This window comes from Typha latifolia, chromosome 2 (genome assembly GCF_019914945.1).
Source record: "Typha latifolia isolate L0001 chromosome 2, TyphaL0001v2, whole genome shotgun sequence".
Lineage (NCBI taxonomy): Eukaryota > Viridiplantae > Streptophyta > Magnoliopsida > Poales > Typhaceae > Typha > Typha latifolia.
The window spans coordinates 14720385-14742059 of NC_133087.1; the positions used below are offsets into that span (position 1 = coordinate 14720385).

A 21675-nucleotide genomic window follows, 5' to 3' on the forward strand; every position below is an offset into this window, starting at 1 on the left:
TTTGTGATGCGGTCGGGCAACTTAATCTAGGCCTCATTAGATTCAATGGAAGTCTACAATGAGTGAACAAATTTGTTAATTATAAATAATCAGGACCCACATTAGATTATTTTAATTTATCTATCAATTGAAAGCTTCTTGGGAAACATTCTCTCTTTACTTCAGGCTTTTGCTATTTGTTTTGCTACCCACTGCTAGAGAGATTAACCAGTGTGCCGGCTGATAAGCCAATCTGAACAAAGATCAATCTTATTCTTTTGACTGAGACTATTTGATTTCTTCTACTCATCTTGGTGTTTTAGGTAATAAATTGCATATATATATAAAAGATGATAATAGAGAACCATTTATTCGAGCCCAGAACTGTTGGGATCTAATCTTACAAACCTAGGTACAGATTCCAAAGTTATCCCCTCCAAAGAAAGAAAAAAAATAAGTTGAACCACTTATTGATTTCCAGAATTGCAGTCATTTGTGTTACACAACGATTTGAAGAATTTCTTTGGATGCTTCCAACACTCCAGACCCGACCACTTGACAACCGCCCAAAGGAAGAACAAGACGCCGATCCAAATCCCGAAGTCCATCACGAGAAAAGTCCCCGCCTGCGACGTGATGAAGCTGAGCACTAGACTCGAGTAGGAGACGATGAACAACGACTTGATCCGGCGCGAGTTCGCCGGGACGCCGGTGAGCAGGCACAACGTCAGCAGCATCGAGCTGCCGAATCCGATCCAACTGGAAGACATGAAGAGCCAGTACCTCTTCTTATGCTTGTCTCGCATCACGGGGTCCCCTGCCTGGTATCCATTTTGGCTGTCGTCCGCTTGCCAGAACCCTCCTGGGATGTTGGTGCCCAGTTGGTAGAGTAGAGTTGTGATTAGAGTCGCAACTACGAGGAGTATGTTCTTGTCGTTGCCCTCCCACCCGGTGTAACGGCTCCTCTTCGCCGGAGAATCACCGTCGATTTTGATGCTGATCTCCCCGCAGCATTGCTTGGCGCATTCAGACATTTCTTTTTAAGAGCGACGCAAGTATGTTATTTGATAACTTAAACTTTTAACAAAATTAATATCGAATTAAGAAGAAAATTTGAGGCTCACCATTCCTCTTCTTACTCTTCGAAGGACTGTGGAGATATGATGTGGGGCTTATATAAGTTCGTAGAAAGTCTTTCAGGAGAGCATAGAACTTTACTTCAGAGAAGATAATAGAACAATACTTTTTTGTAGGTCCATAACTTGAGCTAGCTTGAGTTCTTCTAATAAAAAGGAAAAAAAGAAAGTTAAAAGCTTGTGATCGGTGCATATGGATATGATTGGGCCATGATTTGTTGTTGAATTGATAAATTAGAAATTATGTTTAACAATAGAAGGAATCTCTATTTGGGTTGAAGGCAAGCAAAGGTAATGATAGATTCGTGGCTTAAACAAGAACCATCAGGTTTACGAGTTATGAACAGCGAATGCTCTAATCTCAATTCTTTCTAATTCAAAAGATTCATAAATGGCTCGAGTTGGTTTCATAACAAGGGAACTTATACATCCAGAAAATAAAATTTCACAAGAGTTGGACCATTCCAATTCATAGGGGAAGATTTTGAATCTTTTCTTTTTTAAAAGAAAAAATTGTACAAAAATAAGAATGCTTTCTATAGACCATAGTAGCGAATCAAGAATGATTCATTCGTTACAAAGACATCGATCGGAATCTAATCATTAACGATTTTTTTAGAAGAAGAAAAAAAAACACACACAAATCTAGAAGAAAACAGAGCACGATGTCCTAAATCTAACTATTTCTGACAAGTAATACAACACAAACGAGTCTTATGGCAGTGTTTGGAACCAACGTAGAGGAAGACGAGAACGCCGACCCAGATCCCGATGTCCATCAGCAACGAAGTCCGAGGCTGCGACGTGACGAACGTCAGCACGAGGCTCGAGTAGGAGACGACGAACGACAGCCGGACCCGGCGCGATTCGACCGGAACTTTGGTAAGCAAGCACAACGTCATCAGCATGGAGCTGCCGAAGCCCGTCCAGCTCCCCGCCATGAAGAGCCAATACCTCTTCCTGTGCTTGTCTCGCATTATCGGGTCCCCGGCGATATGCCCCGCGTTGTCGTCTTGCCAGAATCCGCCAGGGATGTTGGTGCCCAGTTGGTACGACAGCGCCGTGATCAGAGTCGCGATGACGAGAAGGACGTCGTGATCGTTGTCACTCCAACCGCCGTTGGCATTTGCTTGCAGAGCTTCCGGTGATGCCTGTTTCTTCTTCTCCATGTCGTGCTTCTCCGAGTATGACATTTGGCGCAAAAATTTATGCTGCAATTAAGAGATCGATCGATATTGAATTAAGAAGAATGATCTTTGAGCTGTGATAGTCCCTAATTGAAGGCCGAGAAGAAGTACATATACATAGAAGTTACTCAGTGAGGGTCTAGCCGTCTAGATTGAAATTAAGATACACAATGAAGCTTCATGGTAGCACCATCTTTCCCACTTGGAAAACGATAGCCTCGGAAGATTCCAAAACCTTTTCCTTATAAAAAGAAAGATTCGGATTATATATCTATATAGTGTTATCATACTTTTAATCCTTTTGCTAAGCAGTTTGAAGTCTTCGTCAACGGCGTAAAGAGAACTAGATTTGGATTAGTTTGATCAATTAATCATTGTCTTCAAGTTTAGACCTGGTCTTAGCTTGGGCTGGCAAGTTACAGATCACACAACCAAGAGAGTGGGCTGATAATGGTATGATAAGAAATATTTTGGCTGTTGATTTTTTCTTCAAGAATTGGGTTTAATTATGCAACTTAGTATTTAATTCTGGATTCCCCCAACTACATGACCTCCTGATGCATTTACCATCAAAGTTGTATAAATGGTATATAGCTTATAATTTGTAGGGTAATTTACACTTCAGACCTGTGATCATATTACCACTAAAGCACTAGTAGTATTTATGAATAACTTGTATCATAATTTGTCATAGTGTTTAACTATGGATTTCCCAAGTAAAATATCAAAGTTTTCTAAATAGTAATTTTTAGGGAAAGTTACATTTTCACCACCTTAAAAGTTTTAAAAAAAAATAATTAGTGGAAGGAGAAGGCAGAGAAAAGTTTTGCATCATGGTTTAGATTAAAATCGGATAAATTTGTAAGTTTTTTATTAAGTTTGGACTAAAGAAATTAATAATTTTATATTAAAGTATAATAAACGAAAGATTTTAAACATGATCACATGAGGATAATTTAATATTTACCTTTTATATTATTTTTAAGGACAAATTATTATATACCCAAAATTCTATCTTCTGATAACTCTTCAAACCTGTGACCAGTTATTTAAATGCAAACGATTCTTCCTATAGATTAAGAAAAATAAAAGAGTCAAATTATAAATACCTCAGGGACAGGGTGTCAATTATACAACTATTAATATAGGGTGTAATCTAAAAATTCCTCCAATTTAAAGTATGTTCAAGATTCCTTCAAAAAGCTCTCATGATGTCCTTTAGTGACTAAACCCCGTCCAATTAATTAACAGAGGGAAATCAACAATAATTAGATCATTTATTCGTTACAAATTTATTCCAATAAAGCAAGGAAGCGAGAACAAACTAAGAAGAAGAGGAGGAGCTCATGGGTTTAAACTTTAAAGCCAACTAAATTAAGCACACGAAGTACAACATAAGTTATCTCTATGGCAAAGTTTGGTACCAAGATATAGGATGACGAGGACACCGACCCAGATCCCGATGTCCATCAACAGCGAAGTCCGAGGCTGCGACGTGATAAACGTCAGCACGAGGCTGGAGTAGGCGACCACAAAAGGCCACCGGATCCGCCGGGAAGCAACCGGAACTCGAGTAAGCAAGCACAGCGTCATCAACATAGAGCTGCCGAAGCCCGTCCAGCTCGCGGCCATGAAGAGCCAATACCTCCTCCGGTGCTTGTCTCGCATTATCGGGTCACCGGCGAGATGCCCGGCATTGTCGTCTTGCCAGTAACCGCCGGGAATGTTAGTGCCCAGCTGGTACGACAGTGCGGTGATTAGAGTGGCGACGACGAGAAGCACGTCGTGTTTGTTGGCATTCCAACCTGAACGATGAAGGGCGGCGTTTGCTTGGATATGTACCGGTGGTTGTTGAGGTGATGCATCTCCCATCTTGATGTGATGACTGACGGCGGAATTGTCGCTGCAAAGATGATTACAAGATAGATAGATAGATATTGGAAGATTGACTAAGAATAAATTTTAATGGAAGCTAAAGAAAAGGGGAATTGGAGGCTTACCTTACTTGGGATTTCTATGTCAATGCTTTTGGGGGAGTTGGAGGCCTTATGGTGTGTGATTGAAGTTCTAAGGTCTTCGTATCTAAAATTTTGACCTGGTCTTGATAATGGGAAGTCATAGCCTGCAAACATGAGAGTGGGCAAGCATGACAAGAAATATTAGCTGTCCATCATTTTTAAGAATTGGGTTAATTTCATATTCTGATGGTTAAATACATATCAAAATGCAATAAGATGATCAGTTTACATATATTACTTGACCAACAGGTTTAGTAGTCTCAAAACTTAAAGAATTGCATATCTTCTAAATAGATAGGAAGTTGGCTTGTAAATGTGAAGTTTGTCTTGATTTATGTAGCATCTAAGTATTTTTGATTGATTTTCTAAAACATCATTCAATTTTGGTTGATAGATGCATAGAGATAAATTAGAGGTAAGTATTGAATTTATTTTAAACTTTAGTTGATATGAGCTTATAGACTATAAGCTGAACAACATCAACTAGCTTGCAAGGTGGTGCTCTTATAATTTTCTATGTAAATTTTCCTAGCACTCTTGCCACTAAAAGATATAAACCAAAAGCTTCACCTGCTAATCATACTCCTTACTTGTACAGTTCCCTATCCCTCTGATGATGATAAGTTGCAAGAGGTTTTACACTCTCGCCATCTTTTGCCACTGTTGTACTACCATTCTTACGGTACCAAAACGAATTTTCACAAATACCCATCTTGAGGAATTACTAATTTGTCCTTTAGACAATTAGTAAAACTAAGCAATATGCAATATTTATTAGACAATTGTGAGGGCCGTTAAGAAACTACCTGCTAATAGTCTGTGACCAGTTATTTAAAAGCAAAGAAACCAACTTGGCACTATAGTACTATACACAGAAGTACACATGAATAAAAACAGTTTAGTAGAAGAGAAAGGATATTTAAAAATTGAAAATTGAGAGATCAAAAGAGGAATTAACTTTCAACTGTGTAGCAGTCCAGAAAGAAGATAATGGAAGCACTGAAAAGATATTGATATTTACATGTGAACCGAAACTTTTGCAAATCCAGTTCATAATACATTTGAGGGGACAAAAAAATCTGCTTTAGGACATTTATTTGTACATGTGATTTACCATTTTCAGCATGATTGGTCCAAATTTGGCAATCACATCAGCAATGCAGCTCATTTCACCAAAATTTGATTTCCTAAATCACAACCAGCATTGCAAATATACACTAATATTACATGAGAAATTGCATGAGTAATAAGCTTATTATATGATCCTCTCTCTGAGTCTTGAGTCCAAGAAGAGCTGCTTTAAACCAATCATCTTTCCATACTGCAAAGTTAGCCAGCCTACGGCAGAGAAATAAGCAATGAGAAGACAAGCTCGTCTGAACTGTATCAAGAAGATTGTGTTCTGGTACTTCTTTGCATCCCACACTCTGGCAGCAGCACGGAATAAGCCCTGAAGGCTTTTGATTAAGATGACGAAGCACATGGCAGCCAACATACCTGACACAATCCCTGCCACCATATACACCACGCGTCTACAACTTACTCTCTCAAATGGATTGGATCTTTTGAACCTGTTAAACCATAATTAAACATTGTTCGGGAGAATGAGTGACATGATAACTTAAGAGTGGTATGACAGTTAAAGATAGAAGCAAGATAATGAAATATACACCAGTAAGAGAAATGTGGTTTATCTAACAAATAAATAGGTAATTTTCCAGCTCCGCAGCTTCTCAAATTTAATCACTTAAGATGAAATAGGAGCTCAGGCCCACCATACAGATTCAAATTGTGATTTATATCATCAAAATTATTGGTTACCCACAAGTGGACAATTTGCCTGCTCAATAAACTATTATTCAAAGAGAATAAACAAACTTATATAGATAATAGATTAGAATCTTTGATTCAATCAATTCTCGCTATGATGCTTCCTGCCATGTATCACATGCCAAAATATGATTAGACTTATATATGGCTTCCTGCCAACAGGTACTGTTAATGATCAGACTTACTGTGATTAGATTTGAACGGACAAATGAAGACTGAGATACTCACAGAATAAAAATTCTTTTGATCATCTCTGCAGCAGAAGGCTCTTTTGCTTGGCAATTGAAAAGGTCATCTGAATAAATGTCAGCATTGCGACTTCCTAATGCATATCTGCATTTGTAGGTTTCATTGACCTAAGGAGATAAGAATATCAAAACAAAAAGCTTAAATCAGAGGGCACAAAAGATATTAGACCATTAAAAAAGAAAACAAATTGAACAGATCGATAAAATTTTAAGGCATGCAGAGAACACCAAATTCCATATATTTCAATTTAAGAGACTGGATCCTAGGATTTTAAAGGAAGTGTAGGCTGTAGTATACCAGTGAATCTTTTGTACATTAAGTTACAAGGTCAGTAGCTGAGAAGTAACATAAACTATTAAGGGGATATATTTTAAGTAGCATTTCATGAAAAAATTGTACCTTGAACTTCAATCTCATTGTCCATGCAGTGCCAAAATCAGGTCTGCAATCATGAGGTAAGGCCTCTTTTGGAGCCTCTGCAACTGCATGAAACATTTGACCAGAAAAATACTCTTTGTATTCCACCTGCAAAATATATATTGGATCAAATATAAGTGACATGCTATAAGCTAGGCGGACGAGGTCCTGCAAAATATATATAGGATATAATACAAATGACACAGACGAGGTCCTGCAAAACATATATTGGATGAAATATAAGCGACATGCTATAATAGTTAGGGGGGCGAGGTCCCAACAAACCTACCAACCATCAAAAGTAGTTGATGACTTGATTCAAACAACATATGATGACAAATACAGAAACAAAATCATAGTTATAACTGATAAATCCATGTTTACAGCCTAGACACCCTATCAACCATCAAAAGTAGTTGATGACTTGATTCAAGCAACATATGAGGACAAATACAGAGCCAAAATCATAGTTATAAGTTATAACCGATAAATCCATGTTTACAACAAATAATCCCTTACTGAACCCTTTCTGTCATTTGTGCAAACTACATCGTCTACAAACTCCATTTTCCCAATTCCATGCCGTCCATGGAAATGCTAAAAATTTGGTCTGTCCTAGCCCATCACAAATCTGAATCACATTCTCCGCTTGCGGCGACTATTTCCCCCTTTCATGTTGATTACTTCAAAGCATCCAAAACTTTTGTCATTGCATAAGTTTTTTGATATGCTGATCAGACAAGCCGCACTTGGCATACCCATTTCTCATGTTACACTTGATTTTTAGTAAACAAACATTTTTTTCAACACAAACTTTAACTCATCCAAAATTTTTGTCTTTGCAAAAAATTTCTTCCACATAAGTCAGTAACTCAATGAATATATCAGATAAGCACTTCATGGAATTTCAACCAACTAATCTATTGATTGCCAAACTTCATGCTCTCAATAATATTTCTAGACTCCAGATTACTACCTATTTTGCCTTTAGTTCTTTAATCATGAGCATTTTGATCCCATTTAGATTGAAAAAGATAAAAATAAAATGATCAAGAATATTATATCCTCCATGATTGGCAATAAAAGATAAATTTACAGACTCAGATTTAACCTAAAACGCATCAGACTTCTTTCTTTGAAATTTATCTAAGCTTCTACTTGGACAATATTAGCAAGATATGCGTAATATGTTTGAGCTTCTTAAAACTTACCACACTGGTCATTGCTCATACTAGACTTTGACTTAGTTAATACTTAACAAGCTTACATTGCTACAGTGAGTTGCAAGAGACCTCAGCATCAAAGAGATGTAGTACGCCAGCGTGGTAGTCTCAATGTGATATGGCAACAAAAAAAAAGAAAAAGAGAAGATACCAGTACCTGAATTGAATGGGAAAATAAATGGGAAGAATTTTAGGAACAAATGGCACACCTCTGCAATTGTTATCTACAAAATCTTAGTCTCAATTATAGTCCCTCGATCACAAAAGGACAATATGTCAAACATACGCAGTAGGTCCAAAATTATATTCATGAAAATATGCATACCAAAGAGATTCAGATATTTTTCACTTGGTTGTCTTTCCATGAAAATGCATTTATCCAAAATTTTAGGTGGCATTTGCTTGCCGGTTAAGGGAAAATCTAGTTTAATTATTCTCTTTTCTTATTATAATTGTACCTTTCATATGAATTAGAAAAATAGGGTGTTTGATCGTCAACTAGAATAGTGATTACAATAATTATCTTTTATGTGACATAAAAGATTTGAGCTAAAAGTAGAAATAGGAAGTGTGAATTGCTCGTCTTTTGTGAATTGAGTCAAATCCCCTTGTTAGTGGGAATTACTTTTTATTCGACATATAAATTCAAATTATTACTTATTCTAGCTTAAATAGTGGAAATTAACATGTGATACTTCTAGGTATGCAATGCATACTTAGCATGAAAATTACTCTGGGAAGAAAAGCTACTTTAGCCAATCATTCTCTGAAACCAAAATTTTTTGCTCAATATAATCATATTTCCCGCTCAAAAGTAATTCCCACTAGGTAGCAATGCATACTTGATAAAATGCTTATTTGACATGAAAATTACTTTGGGGTGAAAAGTTGCAGCTCAAATTTTCGACTCAATTTTAATCATAATTTTGGAATGAAATAGGTGGGTGATAGGAGAAAGAAGAAAGAATCTTTGACTTGACATATAAAATAACTTTAGTCAAATCAAGAGTAAAAATTTATAGTTGGGCTTATGTGTGGAATAAAATTCAAACTAGCATAAATAATATTTTTAATCTAGAGTAGGGATAATTTGATTTTTGGTTACTAATATATAGTAGTGTTCCTTAATCTAGAATAAGGAATTCATTAACCAGCATTCAAACAAGGCCTTAAAGACTAACCATAATTCAGCCATCAACTTCCCTGGTAAATACAGTTTCAAGTGGGGCAAAAATCTACTCTCTTAAAGACCTCAGAAAATAGAGGCCCTGTCAAACTCATGTTTGTACTGCCAAAATTCAAATTTGGCACTAATTAACATTAGTTTGAAGATTTTAAAGTTCCGTTTACATAATATTCAAGTGAACTACACAAATAAAGCAAGAATATTGGCAAATCCTTAAGCCATTCAATTTATTCAGAGTATTATCGCTTTTGAACTTTCAGAGGTCATTTAACACAATCAAAGGACGATTCATTCCATAGAGCCATTTCAGTTTCTGGACTGAAATGTTTACACATGCAAATTTATTCAATAGCCTCATAAGCAGAAAACTAGAATTTTCTTTACTAATGTAACTTAGTTAATAGTACATATTGAAAGTTCCATCTTGGCAAGAAATGTACAATATAATTATTCACCTGAAAGACTGAAGCCCAATAGTAGTCATCACGACATTGAAATCTTCTGCTCTCCAAAGGGTAGAATACATGCTTAGCTTTATAGTTCAGTAGACCAAGTTCACAAACTTTGGACGACCTAAGATCTACACCTGCAAAATCACCAGCATTAAATCGAAATTCCAACGCGACAGTACTAGGCAAAAAAAAAAAAAAAAAAAAAAGATCCTGGAATTAAAAACTACTTGTCAGCTTATTAACTCTTTGTCAGAGAAAAACAATGACATGATGCTACATCAAAAAAGATAAATAATTGTAAAATTAATCCAAGGTTTAATTGCTTACACGGCCAAAAGAACACAAAGATAGCAAATCAGCAAATCAGCAAGGGGAGAGAAGGGAAGAGAGAAAATGAATAGCAAATCAGCAGCAGTTTACCACTGACATTACTTACATAAGCTTATTCAATCAACTAATTTCAACGATAACAAATAAGAAATAAAAGATTCGAGACATACAGAAATAAAAGAAACGAGAATCGATTACTCACTGCTAGAAACGATTCTACAAGTGGATGACACGGAGACGGCAGTGGAGGCCGAGAGATTGCCGATCGCCAAGGCTAGCAACCCGAACAAGAACGAGAACAAGAAGTAAGCAGCAGCGGAGAAGGCGACACTTAGGCAACAAGGGATCAAGACCCTGGAAGCTCTCCTCTCGCTCTTGCCCTCTGCTCCTCCACCTCCCCGTTCGCCTCCCTTCGAGGCGTCCGAGGGATCCATACGGCAGAGATCCTACCGGGAATCCATGGAGGTAGAGGTGGATCTCCACTCCCACCTCCGATCGATGAACTTTAATTGTAGGTACGATTCAAGATTTGGAGAGTGGAAAGGGGGAAAAGGAGAAGGGATTAGCTTAGACAAGAGAACAGGGAGGAGGATTTTTTTTTCTTTCTATTTTCTTTTTTTTGGAGGTATAAGTAACTGGCGGGATAACGAAGGAATAAATGCTATCTATTACCTGGACGCCTGGACCGACGGAGAAAGTCCCAGTCCCAAGGCCAAGGGTCAAAGGGCAAACGTTAGTTAGGTTGGAATTTTGCATTTGAAATCTTTTACTTTTCCAAACTGATATTTATACATTATATTATAAACTAATTATAAGTTTGATAACGAAGCTAGTCATATGCAATATATTAGATGAGACAATTGGTTAAATCCTTCAATTAACGAACCGTGATAAATTTAAATTACGGCTCATCTATTAAGCTACAAATAGTATCTTCAAAGGGAGAATTATTAATAATAATAATACTATTAAAGCAATTAAAAGTAAAACTTTTGTAAGGAGTTGTAGTAAAATTTAAAGCCTTAAATTGAGCTTAAAGTGACCGAAATTAGGATGGTTATTTCAATGTTTCGCTGAAACTTTGGCTCAGAAAGTAGATGGAGATGAAGGCAAATCCCTGCAATTGAATAAGTTTCATGATTAAGAAACAAACTGATAAGAACATTAAGATCTACCACCAAACGTTATGTTTGTGATCTCCCTAATAACACTGGGACTTCTTCCATCCATCCAGGAAGAACCAAATAGAGCTGCACATTATTAAACACTAACCGGCTACGAAATTGAACTACGCCACCAAAGTCTCAGCAGCACTGCCATTCTCAGTTGCTAAAATATCCGGAAGGTTGGATCTTATAGAAAATCTCAGCCACCTCTTCTTCTCCACATGCTTGAGGCAAGGGTGCAGAATTAGTCCAATGGCCATGGCTGCAAAGCTCACTACCATAACTTTAAGCGAAGACAGCGCGAGAACGACGACGATCAACGCCGTCGGAGGCATGAGCATCAGGAGCAATCCAATTGTGCCCAGAGGAACCTTATACGGCCGCGGCGCGCGCGGGTACTTGATCCTTAGTCTTATGAATGCTATAAACTCTAACAGCATTCCGAAACAGTAGAGGAAATTCTCCGCCGCAACGATCTCTTGGAAGCTCATCCATGACAGGATCACCACGCCGCAAGCCGAGAACAAGATCCCGGCGAGCGGCGTCCCGTGCCGCGATCTCTTGCTGAAGAACTCCGGCAGCATCCCGTGCTCCGCCATGCCGAGAAGTTGGTATGAGTCGCTGCTCATCTCTGCGACGAACATTCCCATGTTGGACAGTGCGGATGCCGCCTGCACCCACACCATCAACCAGACGCCGCCGAGAATTTTGGCAATGTCGGAGAAGTACCCATCAGTCCAGAGCTCCCTCTCAAGCGGAATAGCTCCCGTCCCTGCGAGGAGGGGGTACAAGTATCCCACCACGACCAAGATCACGGCGTAAAAGAGCGCCTTTGGAAGAGTCTTCGTTGGATTCTCGACTTCCCCTGCCAAAGTACTAATCGAATCCCAGTAGTTGAGATTCCAGAAGAGTGTATTCAAGTATAGATTCCAATCAACGCTGCGTAGATCAACTGCAATCCACCTCGCCGGCCGGAGCCTTGGAATCGCGATGAGCCCCATGACGACGAAAGGCAGTATGGAGAAGACCCCGAGGCAAACGGCAAGCCATCCGACAATGGTCAACCCCCTGTAGTTCATGTAAGTCAAAGCCGCCGTCAAGCCCAATACTGCGAAAGTCCTAGGCGCGCCGGCCCCCAACGCCGGTACGCCGGACTTGAGGTAGTCCAAGAAGAGAACCGGGTACAGGGCGTTGTCGATCACGCCACTTAGCCATTTCATCCAACCTTGCTGGAATCCCCAGTAAGGGCCGAGAGCAGAGGAGACCCAGACCACGTAGCCGCCATCCTCGGGGAACATGGTGCCCATCTCGGCCGTGATTAGTGCTTCCGGAATGCTCCAGATGAGAGGGAAGACTACGAATCCGAGGATTGCGAGGAAAGGTCCGGCTGCTTGAACGCTGTCTTCTATGCCAAATGGGCCGCCGGAGACCTCGTAGAAGATGAGGAATATTAACGGTATGATCGAGACCTTGTTGAGGTTTTCCAATCTTGGCGACGCTTCAGGAAGGAGGCCATGGTGGTTTGAATCCCCTTGCTCGCCCATTGGAGTGGGAGATGCCTCGTTGTTGGATTCATTCTGCATGCAAAATTGCATCTTGGGCATGAGATTAGATCAAAGAATACCAGTGGGGGTGGTGGTGGGGGATTCTCATCATTAGATCTCAGGATATTTTCTCTCATCAATCACTCAAGAGGCTGGGAACGAAAGAGAAGGGCGTATCAGTCCTTTTGGTCGGGTGGAGCATAGAAATTTATTGCGTGACACGTTACACTGAAGGTTCCCTGCGATGGCTACACCTGGATTGCCAAATTGGAGGCATGGGAAAATATTGAGCTGCTCCTGCTTTGGCTTGATTTAGACTCCGAATCAAGCACAAGTTATCGAACCATCGTACACGAACGCATTAAATATTTTGTACTAATTATATAGGTCGAGTGTCTTACTACCTCTGTTTAAGCCCACGTCGCTTCTAGATTTTGCTATGAAATGTTGCATTATTGTGTGTCAAGAGTATACATTATAATCCACTCAACAAATAGATGATACTTGTAGACATGGGGAATTTACTCGTTTAACCCTCACTATTTGGAAGACGAAATCCATTTCAATCCAGTTCCTTTCCCATCTTGTTTTGGAGACGAAATCCTAATTAAGATCTCAATTAATACCATGACGAGAGTAGTTGTCACCGGCTTACCTCTTGGCCTATCTTTGAATCCGTCGTGCTTGCCTGACCACCGCGTGATGCAGCTTCGACGGCGGCCACGTTCGCGCCTCCGTCGCGCCCGGCTTCCTCGCGCGAGATACGAGGCGCTGAAGGCGATGATAGCCTTTCGGATAAATCGCTGCTTTCAGGGCAATCCTGGCCGTCCATTGTATTACCAGAGAACTATCTCGTGATAAAATGGATCGGATTACTCTCGTTATCCGAGGCGTTTTATGAAGGCAAGGAGGTAAAGTGACGCTTGTTTCCTTTCCGATAGATACTCCTCCGTTAATTCGGGTATATAAATCTGTAAGCAGTCCCAGTTCAGTCAAAATACGCGCACTGGATCCAAAAGATAACTTAACCCAATACCCGCACTCGTACTGTACGGCTCATTATATGCGGATAGATGGGTCGGATCCGAATACCCGCACTCTCCCCATCTCCATCCGCTCCGCATAACCATTCTGCCCATTTATAATTAGGGTTTTAAAGGTGCATTGCTTCTTCGCCTGCGGCCGGGGAGAAGAAGGGGAAATCCTAGCCGAGCCAGGCCACCCCAGAGAGAGGACGCAAATTTCAGGCAAGATATCTATATGTTCTGGATTCGCCACTCCATGTATTTTAGATCTAGTTTATAGGGATTTCGTGTTACGATCTCTACCTGTGTAATTTGGGACTTGAAGCAGGAGTAGAGGTTGTAGTCCATGAGAGACTTCATAATTTTGAATCTTCTCGAGGTTATTCGTTGGGATTGGGATAAATATGTAGATAGGTTATCTTTTTAATCAAATGTAAGGGCTTTTCAAAGGGTTGCTTTTTATATTTGTGATTTTGGTTTTCTTTTTCTGCGTCTGTGGATGTGGATGTCTCTTAGACAGATGCTTGGTTTTGGGTTTGATATTTGCTTAAGGATTGTAGTGCAGATGATTGTGGAGTATTTTGATAGATAATTTGGACAAATTAAACTTGTTTAGCATTTCGATAGGTGACGCAAATCTTTACATTACTCTAGTGTTATTAGGATTGCCTGATAACAGTATATAAGTCCATTACTGTATGTCCAAATTTCCTGCCATCTTATGCTTACATACTCTTGGTTGATTAAGAGTGTTGTGTACTTAAAGGAAGATGAGCATTTGAACATCAAAGGATGCTGGAACACAAGAGAACATTAGCTGTCTCACTGTCCCTATCCAGGCATCAACTTGGAAGAAAGTCTTGATGATACCACAATTGCTTAGCAGTGTTTTCACATTGTAATTTTTCGTCGGGTTTTGCAAATGGACAAATAATAAAAAAAATGATAATATATATATGATCATAAGACCCTTCATAGGCTGGCCCTAGTTTTCTCCATATTTGGGTCCAATTGGAAGCACTCCGCATCTTTGTATTTGTGGTAGTACCTTAAATTAACAGATAATGACTGAACTGTGAGGTGAGAGATACATAACACTATCTTTATCTTTCAGGAGACTAATGAACTTAGTTCAATTAGATTTAAGCTTAGATGCCAGATTAGGAAGAATGTTTGCAAAAGATATATCATAAATCTTAAATGATTAATTTCATTTTTGTTGTAACTGCAGATAAGAAGTCATGGTTAAACATAACAATGTCGTGCCAAATGGGCACTTCAAGAAGCACTGGCAGAATTATGTCAGGACTTGGTTTAACCAACCAGCTCGGAAGACTAGGCGACGCATTGGTAGGCTGCTTTGACCTTCTATTAAGTTGCTTCTTTTATGCATTGGGCTTTGAACTTGGGACTCTAGGATCTAGATATTACTTTTTGTTGTCCTCTTCTCTTCATTCTCTTAGGATCTAGGATTTTATGGATAATTATATCATTAAGCATTTTACTTTGTTATCTCAGCTAGACAAAAGAAGGCTGTGAAGATTTTTCCACGTCCTACTGCTGGACCTCTTCGTCCAATTGTCCAATGCCAGACCCTCAAGTACAACATGAAATCTAGAGCAGGGAGGGGTTTCACATTAGAGGAGCTTAAGGTAAGTAGGTGATATCTACTTTGATGAATTTTGATTGGACTTAGTAATCAAGAAAAAAACTTAGATGCCAATCATGCTATCATATTTATCAGCTGATTTTCTTGAACTTGGATAAAAGATCATACTCAAATACTTTATGCATTTAAGCAATGTGATTTCGACTGGCATGGACTACGATTGCAATTGAAAGTTAGGAATGCATAGTTGCTTACGACTCAACACTTTGATGTAACTTTTCATTAGGACATTATTAAATATATAAAATTGGTTGTTCAAGCAGCGAGTTCATAGAGTGATATTCTATTCTTTAATGTTCTACATAGTGTGAGTTCTTTGTTCTTCAAATTGGCCTGAGAGTTGCTGGAAGAACTCCTTTAATGATGAAATGCAATGTTTTTGCTTGAATGACTTGTTAGTTGAAGCCAATCATCGTTATTTGTTAAGGCAAGGTTATACACATTCTGAATGGGTTATGAAATCACGCACTATAGTTATGACAATAGCTTTTAATTGCAAAAGCTGAATATACTTTTATTTGGCAGTGTGAGTTTACATTAGTTTGCATTATTTCTTCACGGTTGTTCATATTCTTTGGCTTGCTTGGTCCCTGGGATGATGTGCTCTTTCTTTTTCTTGGCGTATCTCATTTATTGGTTCAAATATGCAGGATGCAGGAATTCCAAAAAAGCTTGCCCCAACCATAGGCATTGCGGTTGACCATCGCCGGAAGAATCGCTCCCTGGAGGGTCTTCAAGCAAATATTCAAAGGCTTAAAACTTACAAGGCCAAATTAGTCATCTTCCCAAGGCATGCACGCAAGTTCAAGGTAAGGGACTTTGATGTTTACTTATATAAGTCAAGAAATTTGTTGATTAAGGTATGTTATCTAAAACTTGCATTTATAAGTCAACTAAAGGTATTACTAACATACTCCTTGTCAGGCTGGTGATTCTGCTCAGGAAGAGCTGGCAACTGCAAGTCAAATACAGGGGCCATACATGCCCATTGTTCGTGAGAAGCCATCCATTGAGCTTGTGAAGGTAACAGAAGAGATGAAATCATTCAAGGCTTATGGCAAGCTTCGTGTTGAGCGAATGAACAAGCGCCAAGTAGGTGCTAGGATGAAAAAGGCTGCTGAGGCGGAGAAGGAAGAGAAGAAATGATTAAACCACACTCAGTGTCACTTATTTCATTCTTCACTGTGCTTTTTGTTAAAATTTGACTTCAATTTTGACTCATGGAGTGCCTGGTTTATCTATGTACTATTGCCGTACAACTGAAAGATTGCAGCAAATCTGCTGATTTGAATTATTACTTTGCTCCTGCTCTCTTGCCTGGAACTAAGATACTTGAACTACTGGGTTTCTTCACTGTTTATTCAAGATTTTCTTCTTCTTTTTTAAGTTATTGTCAACTCTGAACCGTGTGATGGTGAAAGTAAGAACTTGGGTTCCAAGATGTTAATAACTTCAAGGTAAATTGCATGGTCTGCGGTTGGTATTCACTGTGGAAGGCTGAAGAAATAGCATTCACTGTCCCCTAATATAACGCTGTCAATGATATAAATATGTTATTAATTAATTGGAGCAACCTAAATATTATTTGATGGTTCCAAGGCCTCTGCGCTCGGATTTTACAATCTAGAAACAGATATGTGCAACATGAGTATGGCTATAGTGCATCTCTACGTGTGCTGTAGGATATGGCCAGAGAAAAGAGCAAAACAAAATTGTAACAGTTAAGCAATGCACAGGATTTGCAAGTGCAGAACCTGTTGTATTGTTTTATTATGGTGCTAAATTGGCAGCTAAATTAAGTTTCATCGGCACAAGAGCTCGAATTTCATTTCAGCAAAATGAGCATGAATTTTCCTTGCAAACATATTCACAGACAAGAAAACACTTAGAATGCATACAGCAAAGAGAAAATAAAAGAGACGGAGATTTATGTGGTTCGACAATATGCCTACGTCCACGGATTATCTAGCTTTTATAAATAATTAATAGTAGTACAAGCATGAATAAAGGTTCACAAGAAGAGCATTGCTCCAGTCTGTTCATCCTGTAATTCTCACATCTTGTTTTCTATCCCAAGAGTTACGAAATTCTTCCTGATCATGTTTAGTTCTGTCAACCAGCAATCAGTTTGCAAGTTCTTCAGAAAAAAAATGCGAACTCCCAAGTGTAGCACCTGCTGCAACCAAAGTCAACTGTGTTTTGTAACCAGGCTAAATATTGTTAGCCTCAATTTAAAGGCTGTTTTTGGATAATAACCTGTTTGAGATTAGTCAATAAAATGAAATTTGAAATGAATTTGAAATATATATGTAATCTAACCAAGCTAATAGAATAATTCCGACAGATAGAAACAAAATGATAATTGTCTAAAAGCTCTCCATATGTATTCCATAAATGCATACTAATCCCTGGTTACATATAATGTAATATAGCTATATTGATATTCTGTTCTCAAATATGCTACACTATGTCTAGTCCATTTAATGAACAGTTGACAGGCGAGATTCAAAGTCAGTTACAGACCGACAAAGACAGTCTATTTTTTTTTTTTTTTATGAACCAGTTTTGCCACAAATTTGAAGTAGATTTTAGAATTTGCAGACAGAGTTGATTTGCCTGATTAGAGTAGAATGCTATTATGTATATTTACCGTAACAATCGACATAATAGGATCTGCAAGAGAAATGCACATGGAAAAGAATGTCAAAATTTATTCTTCCATTCACAGCTCCAATCGACATAATAGGATCGTACGATTGACTAACCTTGTTTTACTAGAAACCATGCATCTTTCTTCGTCAAGGCATGAACACACAGACACCAGAATAAACAATCCCCATAGATATTCGGATCTTATATCCGCCATGATGTATTCCTCATCTGATGTAGTTGAAGCTGGAAAAAGGCCCACTGTTTGATTTCTTGGCTGCAAGTTTTGCTGCTTCAGGATCTCCAAAGACATTCCAAAATCTCAAAGTTTCATCCCCAGCAGCAGATGCTACTGTGCAACCATCAGGGCTCTGAAATTTTCCAATAAAATGACGCAAATAGGCAACCTTTTCTTTTAAATCTATAATGTGAAAAGACCTTATCCAAAGAGTAATTACATTAACCTGAGCCATGAATAGAACTCTAGAAGTATGGCCACTGAGCTCTGCAATCTTCACCATGGATGGGTACTTCCACAAGGTCAATTGGTTCTGAGTTGATCCGTGAGAGCTAAGTAATTCCCTCTCGTTCTTGTTCCATAGCAGAGAGCACACCTGAGACCCAGTGTCGATAGAACCCAGACAAGCACCAGTGTGGGTGTTCCAGAACTTGATGCACCGGTCGTTGCGACCACCCCCGGATGCGAGCATATTGCTCTGGAATGGGCACCAAGCAAGGGCCTTCACTGCAGCCATGTGGTCCTCAAACCTGTGCAGCCATTGCCTCTGGCCTGGAGCTGTATTGGAAGTTGCCATTGATATGTCCCAGATGTGAAGAAGGTTGTCATTCCCTCCACTGGCCAATTTCTGCCCTGAGTCTGACCATCTCAGCCCACAAACTTCTTGCTGGTGACCTCTGTAGGTTTGAACAACATGAGATCTTTTTCTCACATCATTGTTCACAATCTTGCCGTCCAGTCCACCCGTTGACAGGATGTTGTTGTTCCAAGCAAGTGATCCAACTCTAGATTGATGAACTCCTCTAAGAGTCCTCAGCTGCAAAATTTGAACATAAGATACTTGGTAACCAAAAGACCTCAAATGCGAGAGACTGGATTCAGAGAGCATCAGCAATTGAAATTTAAGCACTAACAATGCGACCGGAGGTCGAGTCCCATAGTTGGATGTCGGAAGAGTTGAGCCCGATGGCGATATGCTGGCCATCGGGAGCCCAGCTGACACTGGTCACAGGACCACTGTCTTCATCAACTGTAAGAAGCTTGGAAGTAGACTCATTTGAAGCATTCCACAAGTAGGCAGTGTTCCAGAGGGCGATCGACAACACGTTGCTGCTTCCCCAGTCGAGAAGATTCAGATAGTAGTCATCGATGAGCTCTGGCACATACAGTGTCTTCTCAGCAGACTGAGAACAAGATAAATAGATGTGAGAAAAGAAGAAGAAGAAATAAATCAAAAATCAAGAAAGCTTTTTAAACCTCTTATTCAGAGAGAAGAAAACCAACCAGATGAATGTATCTTCGCTGCCTCGCCATCCTGGAGCAGACTTCTTGAAGAATGCCTTCGGCCGGCTCAGGCGGCTTGCTCTTGAAGGAGAGAATTCTGGTTCTATTCTCGAGAAGGTACTCATTGAGAAGCTTTCGGTATACCTCGCTCGAAGGGGACGCGGCAGCCGTGTTCTGCTTCTCCTTTCTCGACTCGGTGAGGAGGTAATAGGCCATGTCGAAATCCATGGAGGACCTGTATGGGATGAACCTATCACCCTGCAATTTCCAAACAAGATCGTTCAGGAACCCTATAACATCAATTCATGGCGTTCATAAGGCAACAAGAGACCCCAAATAGGCAAAATCTGAGAAGATTGCTTAGATCAAGAAACCAAAATCTTAGAACAGACTCTGTAACCCAATGTGTGACACGAATCAAGAGGATTGCATATATTATTTAGATCAAGAAACCAACCTTTTAGAACAGTTTAGAAAGAAAAATTATCAGCGGAATTCTTTTGAGGAAAAGGTAAGGCATACGTAGTTCCGGGAAGATGGATTCTTGGGGGAGCTGCGCAGAGAAGGGAGATAAGGCCTCGGACCGACTCCTTTAAAAGGGCTGCGAGATGCGATCCGGTTCTTCTCAGAGGAGATGGTAGAAGCTGCATCCATGGTTAGCAACACGCAAGAAATGGAAAAGAAAACGAGACTAAAGAGACCGAGAATTGGATTAGAAAACCTAAAACAGAACGCGGAAATCCCTGCAGTCGAGAAAGTGTTAGATCGCGAAGCTGTAAGAAATGAAAAGGAACAACGAAGAACACGAAGTCGAGCGTTTTGGGATCGTAGAGGAGCAGATTGAGATCCCCCACAGAGCGAAGCGAGGAAGGAGAAGAAGAGTTGTTTTCTCCTTCTTGAGAGCGCGCTGCGAAAGAACAGAGAGATGGGAGCGTTTAGAACGAGAGACTTTTTTGTTGGTGGGAAGATTAGAATAACCCGCCTTGTGTGTATATATACTATACAGAAAGAGGATTGGGGGGAAATTTTCGTCGCGCCAACGGCTAGTCTTCTTATTGAGGAATAAGACATCATTTTTTTGGGTGCTTTACAAAATTGCCGATTAAAACTCTGATATATCATAATTATCAGAGTTACATTCTTAAAAATTTTATAATTACCACTAAATTTTTTTAACTCTTTTACAATTGCAATTGCAATTACAATTATTTTTAGATAAAATATTCCTAATAAATTATAACTAAAATACCATTCTGTCTTAAAGTTTAGAATGTAAAATACTTATCATAAATTTTTATCTCTCATATAAGAAGATATTTTTTATTGTATTATGATATTTTGATAAAATAACATGTACCTTTTAAACTATTTTAAATAATTTACATAATGGCAAATTAGCTTTTTAATCCTAAGTTTCATTTTAATTATGATTAGTTAGATTTAGCTAACAAAATGATATTTTAAAGAAAGCACAATAATTTTAATGAGTGCTAATTAGGGCTGTCAAAATAAACGAGCGGCTCAAGCTCAGCTAAAGCTCGATAGGCTCGGTATAAAAGGGTTTTTATAAAACCCTATTCCCAAATCCTAATCCCTAGCTCGTGAGCTCGTCCTCCTCCTCCTCCTTTAGCACCGATGCTCGTGAGCTTGTCCTACTCAAGCTGCCTTGGTGCCGGCCACCTCGTCCTCCTTTAGTCATTCGCCAAGCTCCGCCTCCTCCTCCTTTGACACCTGTGCTTGTGAGCTCATCCTCCTCAAGTTGCCGTGGTGTCAGCCACCTCGTCCTCCTTCACCAAGCTCGAGGGAGATTCGATGACGAAGGGCAGCACGGATTGGGCCACGGCGACGAGGATGTGAGAGCTCCTCGATCTGCCCGCCAAGATGGATCCATTTCGGAACCGACTCATTGCCGAGGTGACAATGGCTATAGAGGAGGATGAGGGCGACCGGATCGATGTTCTGAAAGGTGGTGATGCCGTGGTGCCGATCACCTCTTCCTCCTCAAGCTGTCAGCCACCTCTTCCTCCTTAAGCTATCGCGGTGCTCAGCTTGGGCTTGATCCGACTTAACTTGAATGAGGCTTGATAATAGGC

The 21675-nt window shown here is 39.6% G+C and overlaps 5 protein-coding genes across 6 annotated transcripts; 1 reads left to right on the forward strand and 4 right to left on the reverse strand.

The window, feature by feature from the left end:
• Positions 1-321: 321 nt before the first annotated feature.
• Positions 322-4433, reverse strand: LOC140781957 (uncharacterized). Its single transcript, XM_073128271.1, has 6 exons — positions 4303-4433; positions 3694-4205; positions 3306-3337; positions 1797-2326; positions 1450-1536; positions 322-1020 (listed from the first exon to the last, which is right to left on the reverse strand). Exons 2-6 carry the CDS (start codon positions 4172-4174, stop codon positions 447-449), a joined length of 1704 nt encoding a protein of 567 aa, XP_072984372.1. The 5' UTR covers positions 4175-4205; positions 4303-4433; the 3' UTR covers positions 322-446.
• Positions 4434-5308: 875 nt separating this feature from the next.
• Positions 5309-10728, reverse strand: LOC140782669 (uncharacterized). Its single transcript, XM_073129366.1, has 5 exons — positions 10210-10728; positions 9681-9811; positions 6799-6924; positions 6379-6506; positions 5309-5891 (listed from the first exon to the last, which is right to left on the reverse strand). Exons 1-5 carry the CDS (start codon positions 10439-10441, stop codon positions 5576-5578), a joined length of 933 nt encoding a protein of 310 aa, XP_072985467.1. The 5' UTR covers positions 10442-10728; the 3' UTR covers positions 5309-5575.
• A 397-nt stretch (positions 10729-11125) lies between these two features.
• On the reverse strand, positions 11126-13549 carry LOC140782668 (probable polyamine transporter At1g31830). The gene is made up of 2 exons (XM_073129365.1): positions 13373-13549; positions 11126-12750 (listed from the first exon to the last, which is right to left on the reverse strand). The coding sequence occupies exons 1-2, from the start codon at positions 13547-13549 to the stop codon at positions 11296-11298; spliced, it is 1632 nt and encodes a 543-aa protein (XP_072985466.1). The 3' UTR covers positions 11126-11295.
• Positions 13309-16705, forward strand: LOC140782671 (large ribosomal subunit protein eL13z-like). Its single transcript, XM_073129367.1, has 6 exons — positions 13309-13628; positions 13867-13964; positions 14974-15092; positions 15261-15394; positions 16062-16220; positions 16336-16705. Exons 3-6 carry the CDS (start codon positions 14984-14986, stop codon positions 16555-16557), a joined length of 624 nt encoding a protein of 207 aa, XP_072985468.1. The 5' UTR covers positions 13309-13628; positions 13867-13964; positions 14974-14983; the 3' UTR covers positions 16558-16705.
• A 632-nt stretch (positions 16706-17337) lies between these two features.
• LOC140782207 (cell division cycle 20.2, cofactor of APC complex-like) lies at positions 17338-20541 on the reverse strand. 2 transcript variants are annotated; one of them, XM_073128661.1, is made up of 7 exons: positions 20105-20540; positions 19583-19840; positions 19213-19482; positions 18519-19115; positions 18177-18431; positions 18028-18084; positions 17338-17667 (listed from the first exon to the last, which is right to left on the reverse strand). In XM_073128661.1, exons 1-5 carry the CDS (start codon positions 20234-20236, stop codon positions 18288-18290), a joined length of 1401 nt encoding a protein of 466 aa, XP_072984762.1. In that variant the 5' UTR covers positions 20237-20540; the 3' UTR covers positions 17338-17667; positions 18028-18084; positions 18177-18287. The 2 variants fall into 2 exon arrangements, with proteins under 2 accessions (XP_072984762.1, XP_072984763.1); XM_073128662.1 differs by lacking the exon at positions 17338-17667 and having other exon boundaries at positions 17951-18084; positions 18525-19115; positions 20105-20541.
• Positions 20542-21675: the final 1134 nt, after the last annotated feature.

Excerpts from the sequence above, each read along its gene's own strand:
- LOC140781957 (XM_073128271.1), bottom strand. The coding sequence starts at position 4,174 with ATGGGAGATGCATCACCTCAACAACCACCGGTACATATCCAAGCAAAC. Across the intron at positions 2,327-3,305 it reads ATCAGAAGATAGAATTTTGG|CATAAATTTTTGCGCCAAAT; the intron begins GTATATAATAAT and ends TCTTAATTGCAG. Across the intron at positions 1,021-1,449 it reads GCATTCGCTGTTCATAACTC|AAAAGAAATGTCTGAATGCG; the intron begins GTAAACCTGATG and ends GCGTCGCTCTTA.
- LOC140782669 (XM_073129366.1), bottom strand. The coding sequence starts at position 10,441 with ATGGATCCCTCGGACGCCTCGAAGGGAGGCGAACGGGGAGGTGGAGGA. Across the intron at positions 9,812-10,209 it reads TTGTAGAATCGTTTCTAGCA|GTGTAGATCTTAGGTCGTCC; the intron begins GTGAGTAATCGA and ends GTGATTTTGCAG. Across the intron at positions 6,925-9,680 it reads ATTGGGCTTCAGTCTTTCAG|GTGGAATACAAAGAGTATTT; the intron begins GTGAATAATTAT and ends TATATTTTGCAG.
- LOC140782668 (XM_073129365.1), bottom strand. The coding sequence starts at position 13,549 with ATGGACGGCCAGGATTGCCCTGAAAGCAGCGATTTATCCGAAAGGCTA. Across the intron at positions 12,751-13,372 it reads ATTCAAAGATAGGCCAAGAG|AATGAATCCAACAACGAGGC; the intron begins GTAAGCCGGTGA and ends TTTTGCATGCAG.
- LOC140782671 (XM_073129367.1), top strand. The coding sequence starts at position 14,984 with ATGGTTAAACATAACAATGTCGTGCCAAATGGGCACTTCAAGAAGCAC. Across the intron at positions 15,093-15,260 it reads GAAGACTAGGCGACGCATTG|CTAGACAAAAGAAGGCTGTG; the intron begins GTAGGCTGCTTT and ends TTGTTATCTCAG. Across the intron at positions 16,221-16,335 it reads GGCATGCACGCAAGTTCAAG|GCTGGTGATTCTGCTCAGGA; the intron begins GTAAGGGACTTT and ends ACTCCTTGTCAG.
- LOC140782207 (XM_073128661.1), bottom strand. The coding sequence starts at position 20,236 with ATGGATGCAGCTTCTACCATCTCCTCTGAGAAGAACCGGATCGCATCT. Across the intron at positions 19,483-19,582 it reads AGCGAAGATACATTCATCTG|TCTGCTGAGAAGACACTGTA; the intron begins GTTGGTTTTCTT and ends TCTTGTTCTCAG. Across the intron at positions 19,116-19,212 it reads ACTCGACCTCCGGTCGCATT|CTGAGGACTCTTAGAGGAGT; the intron begins GTTAGTGCTTAA and ends CAAATTTTGCAG.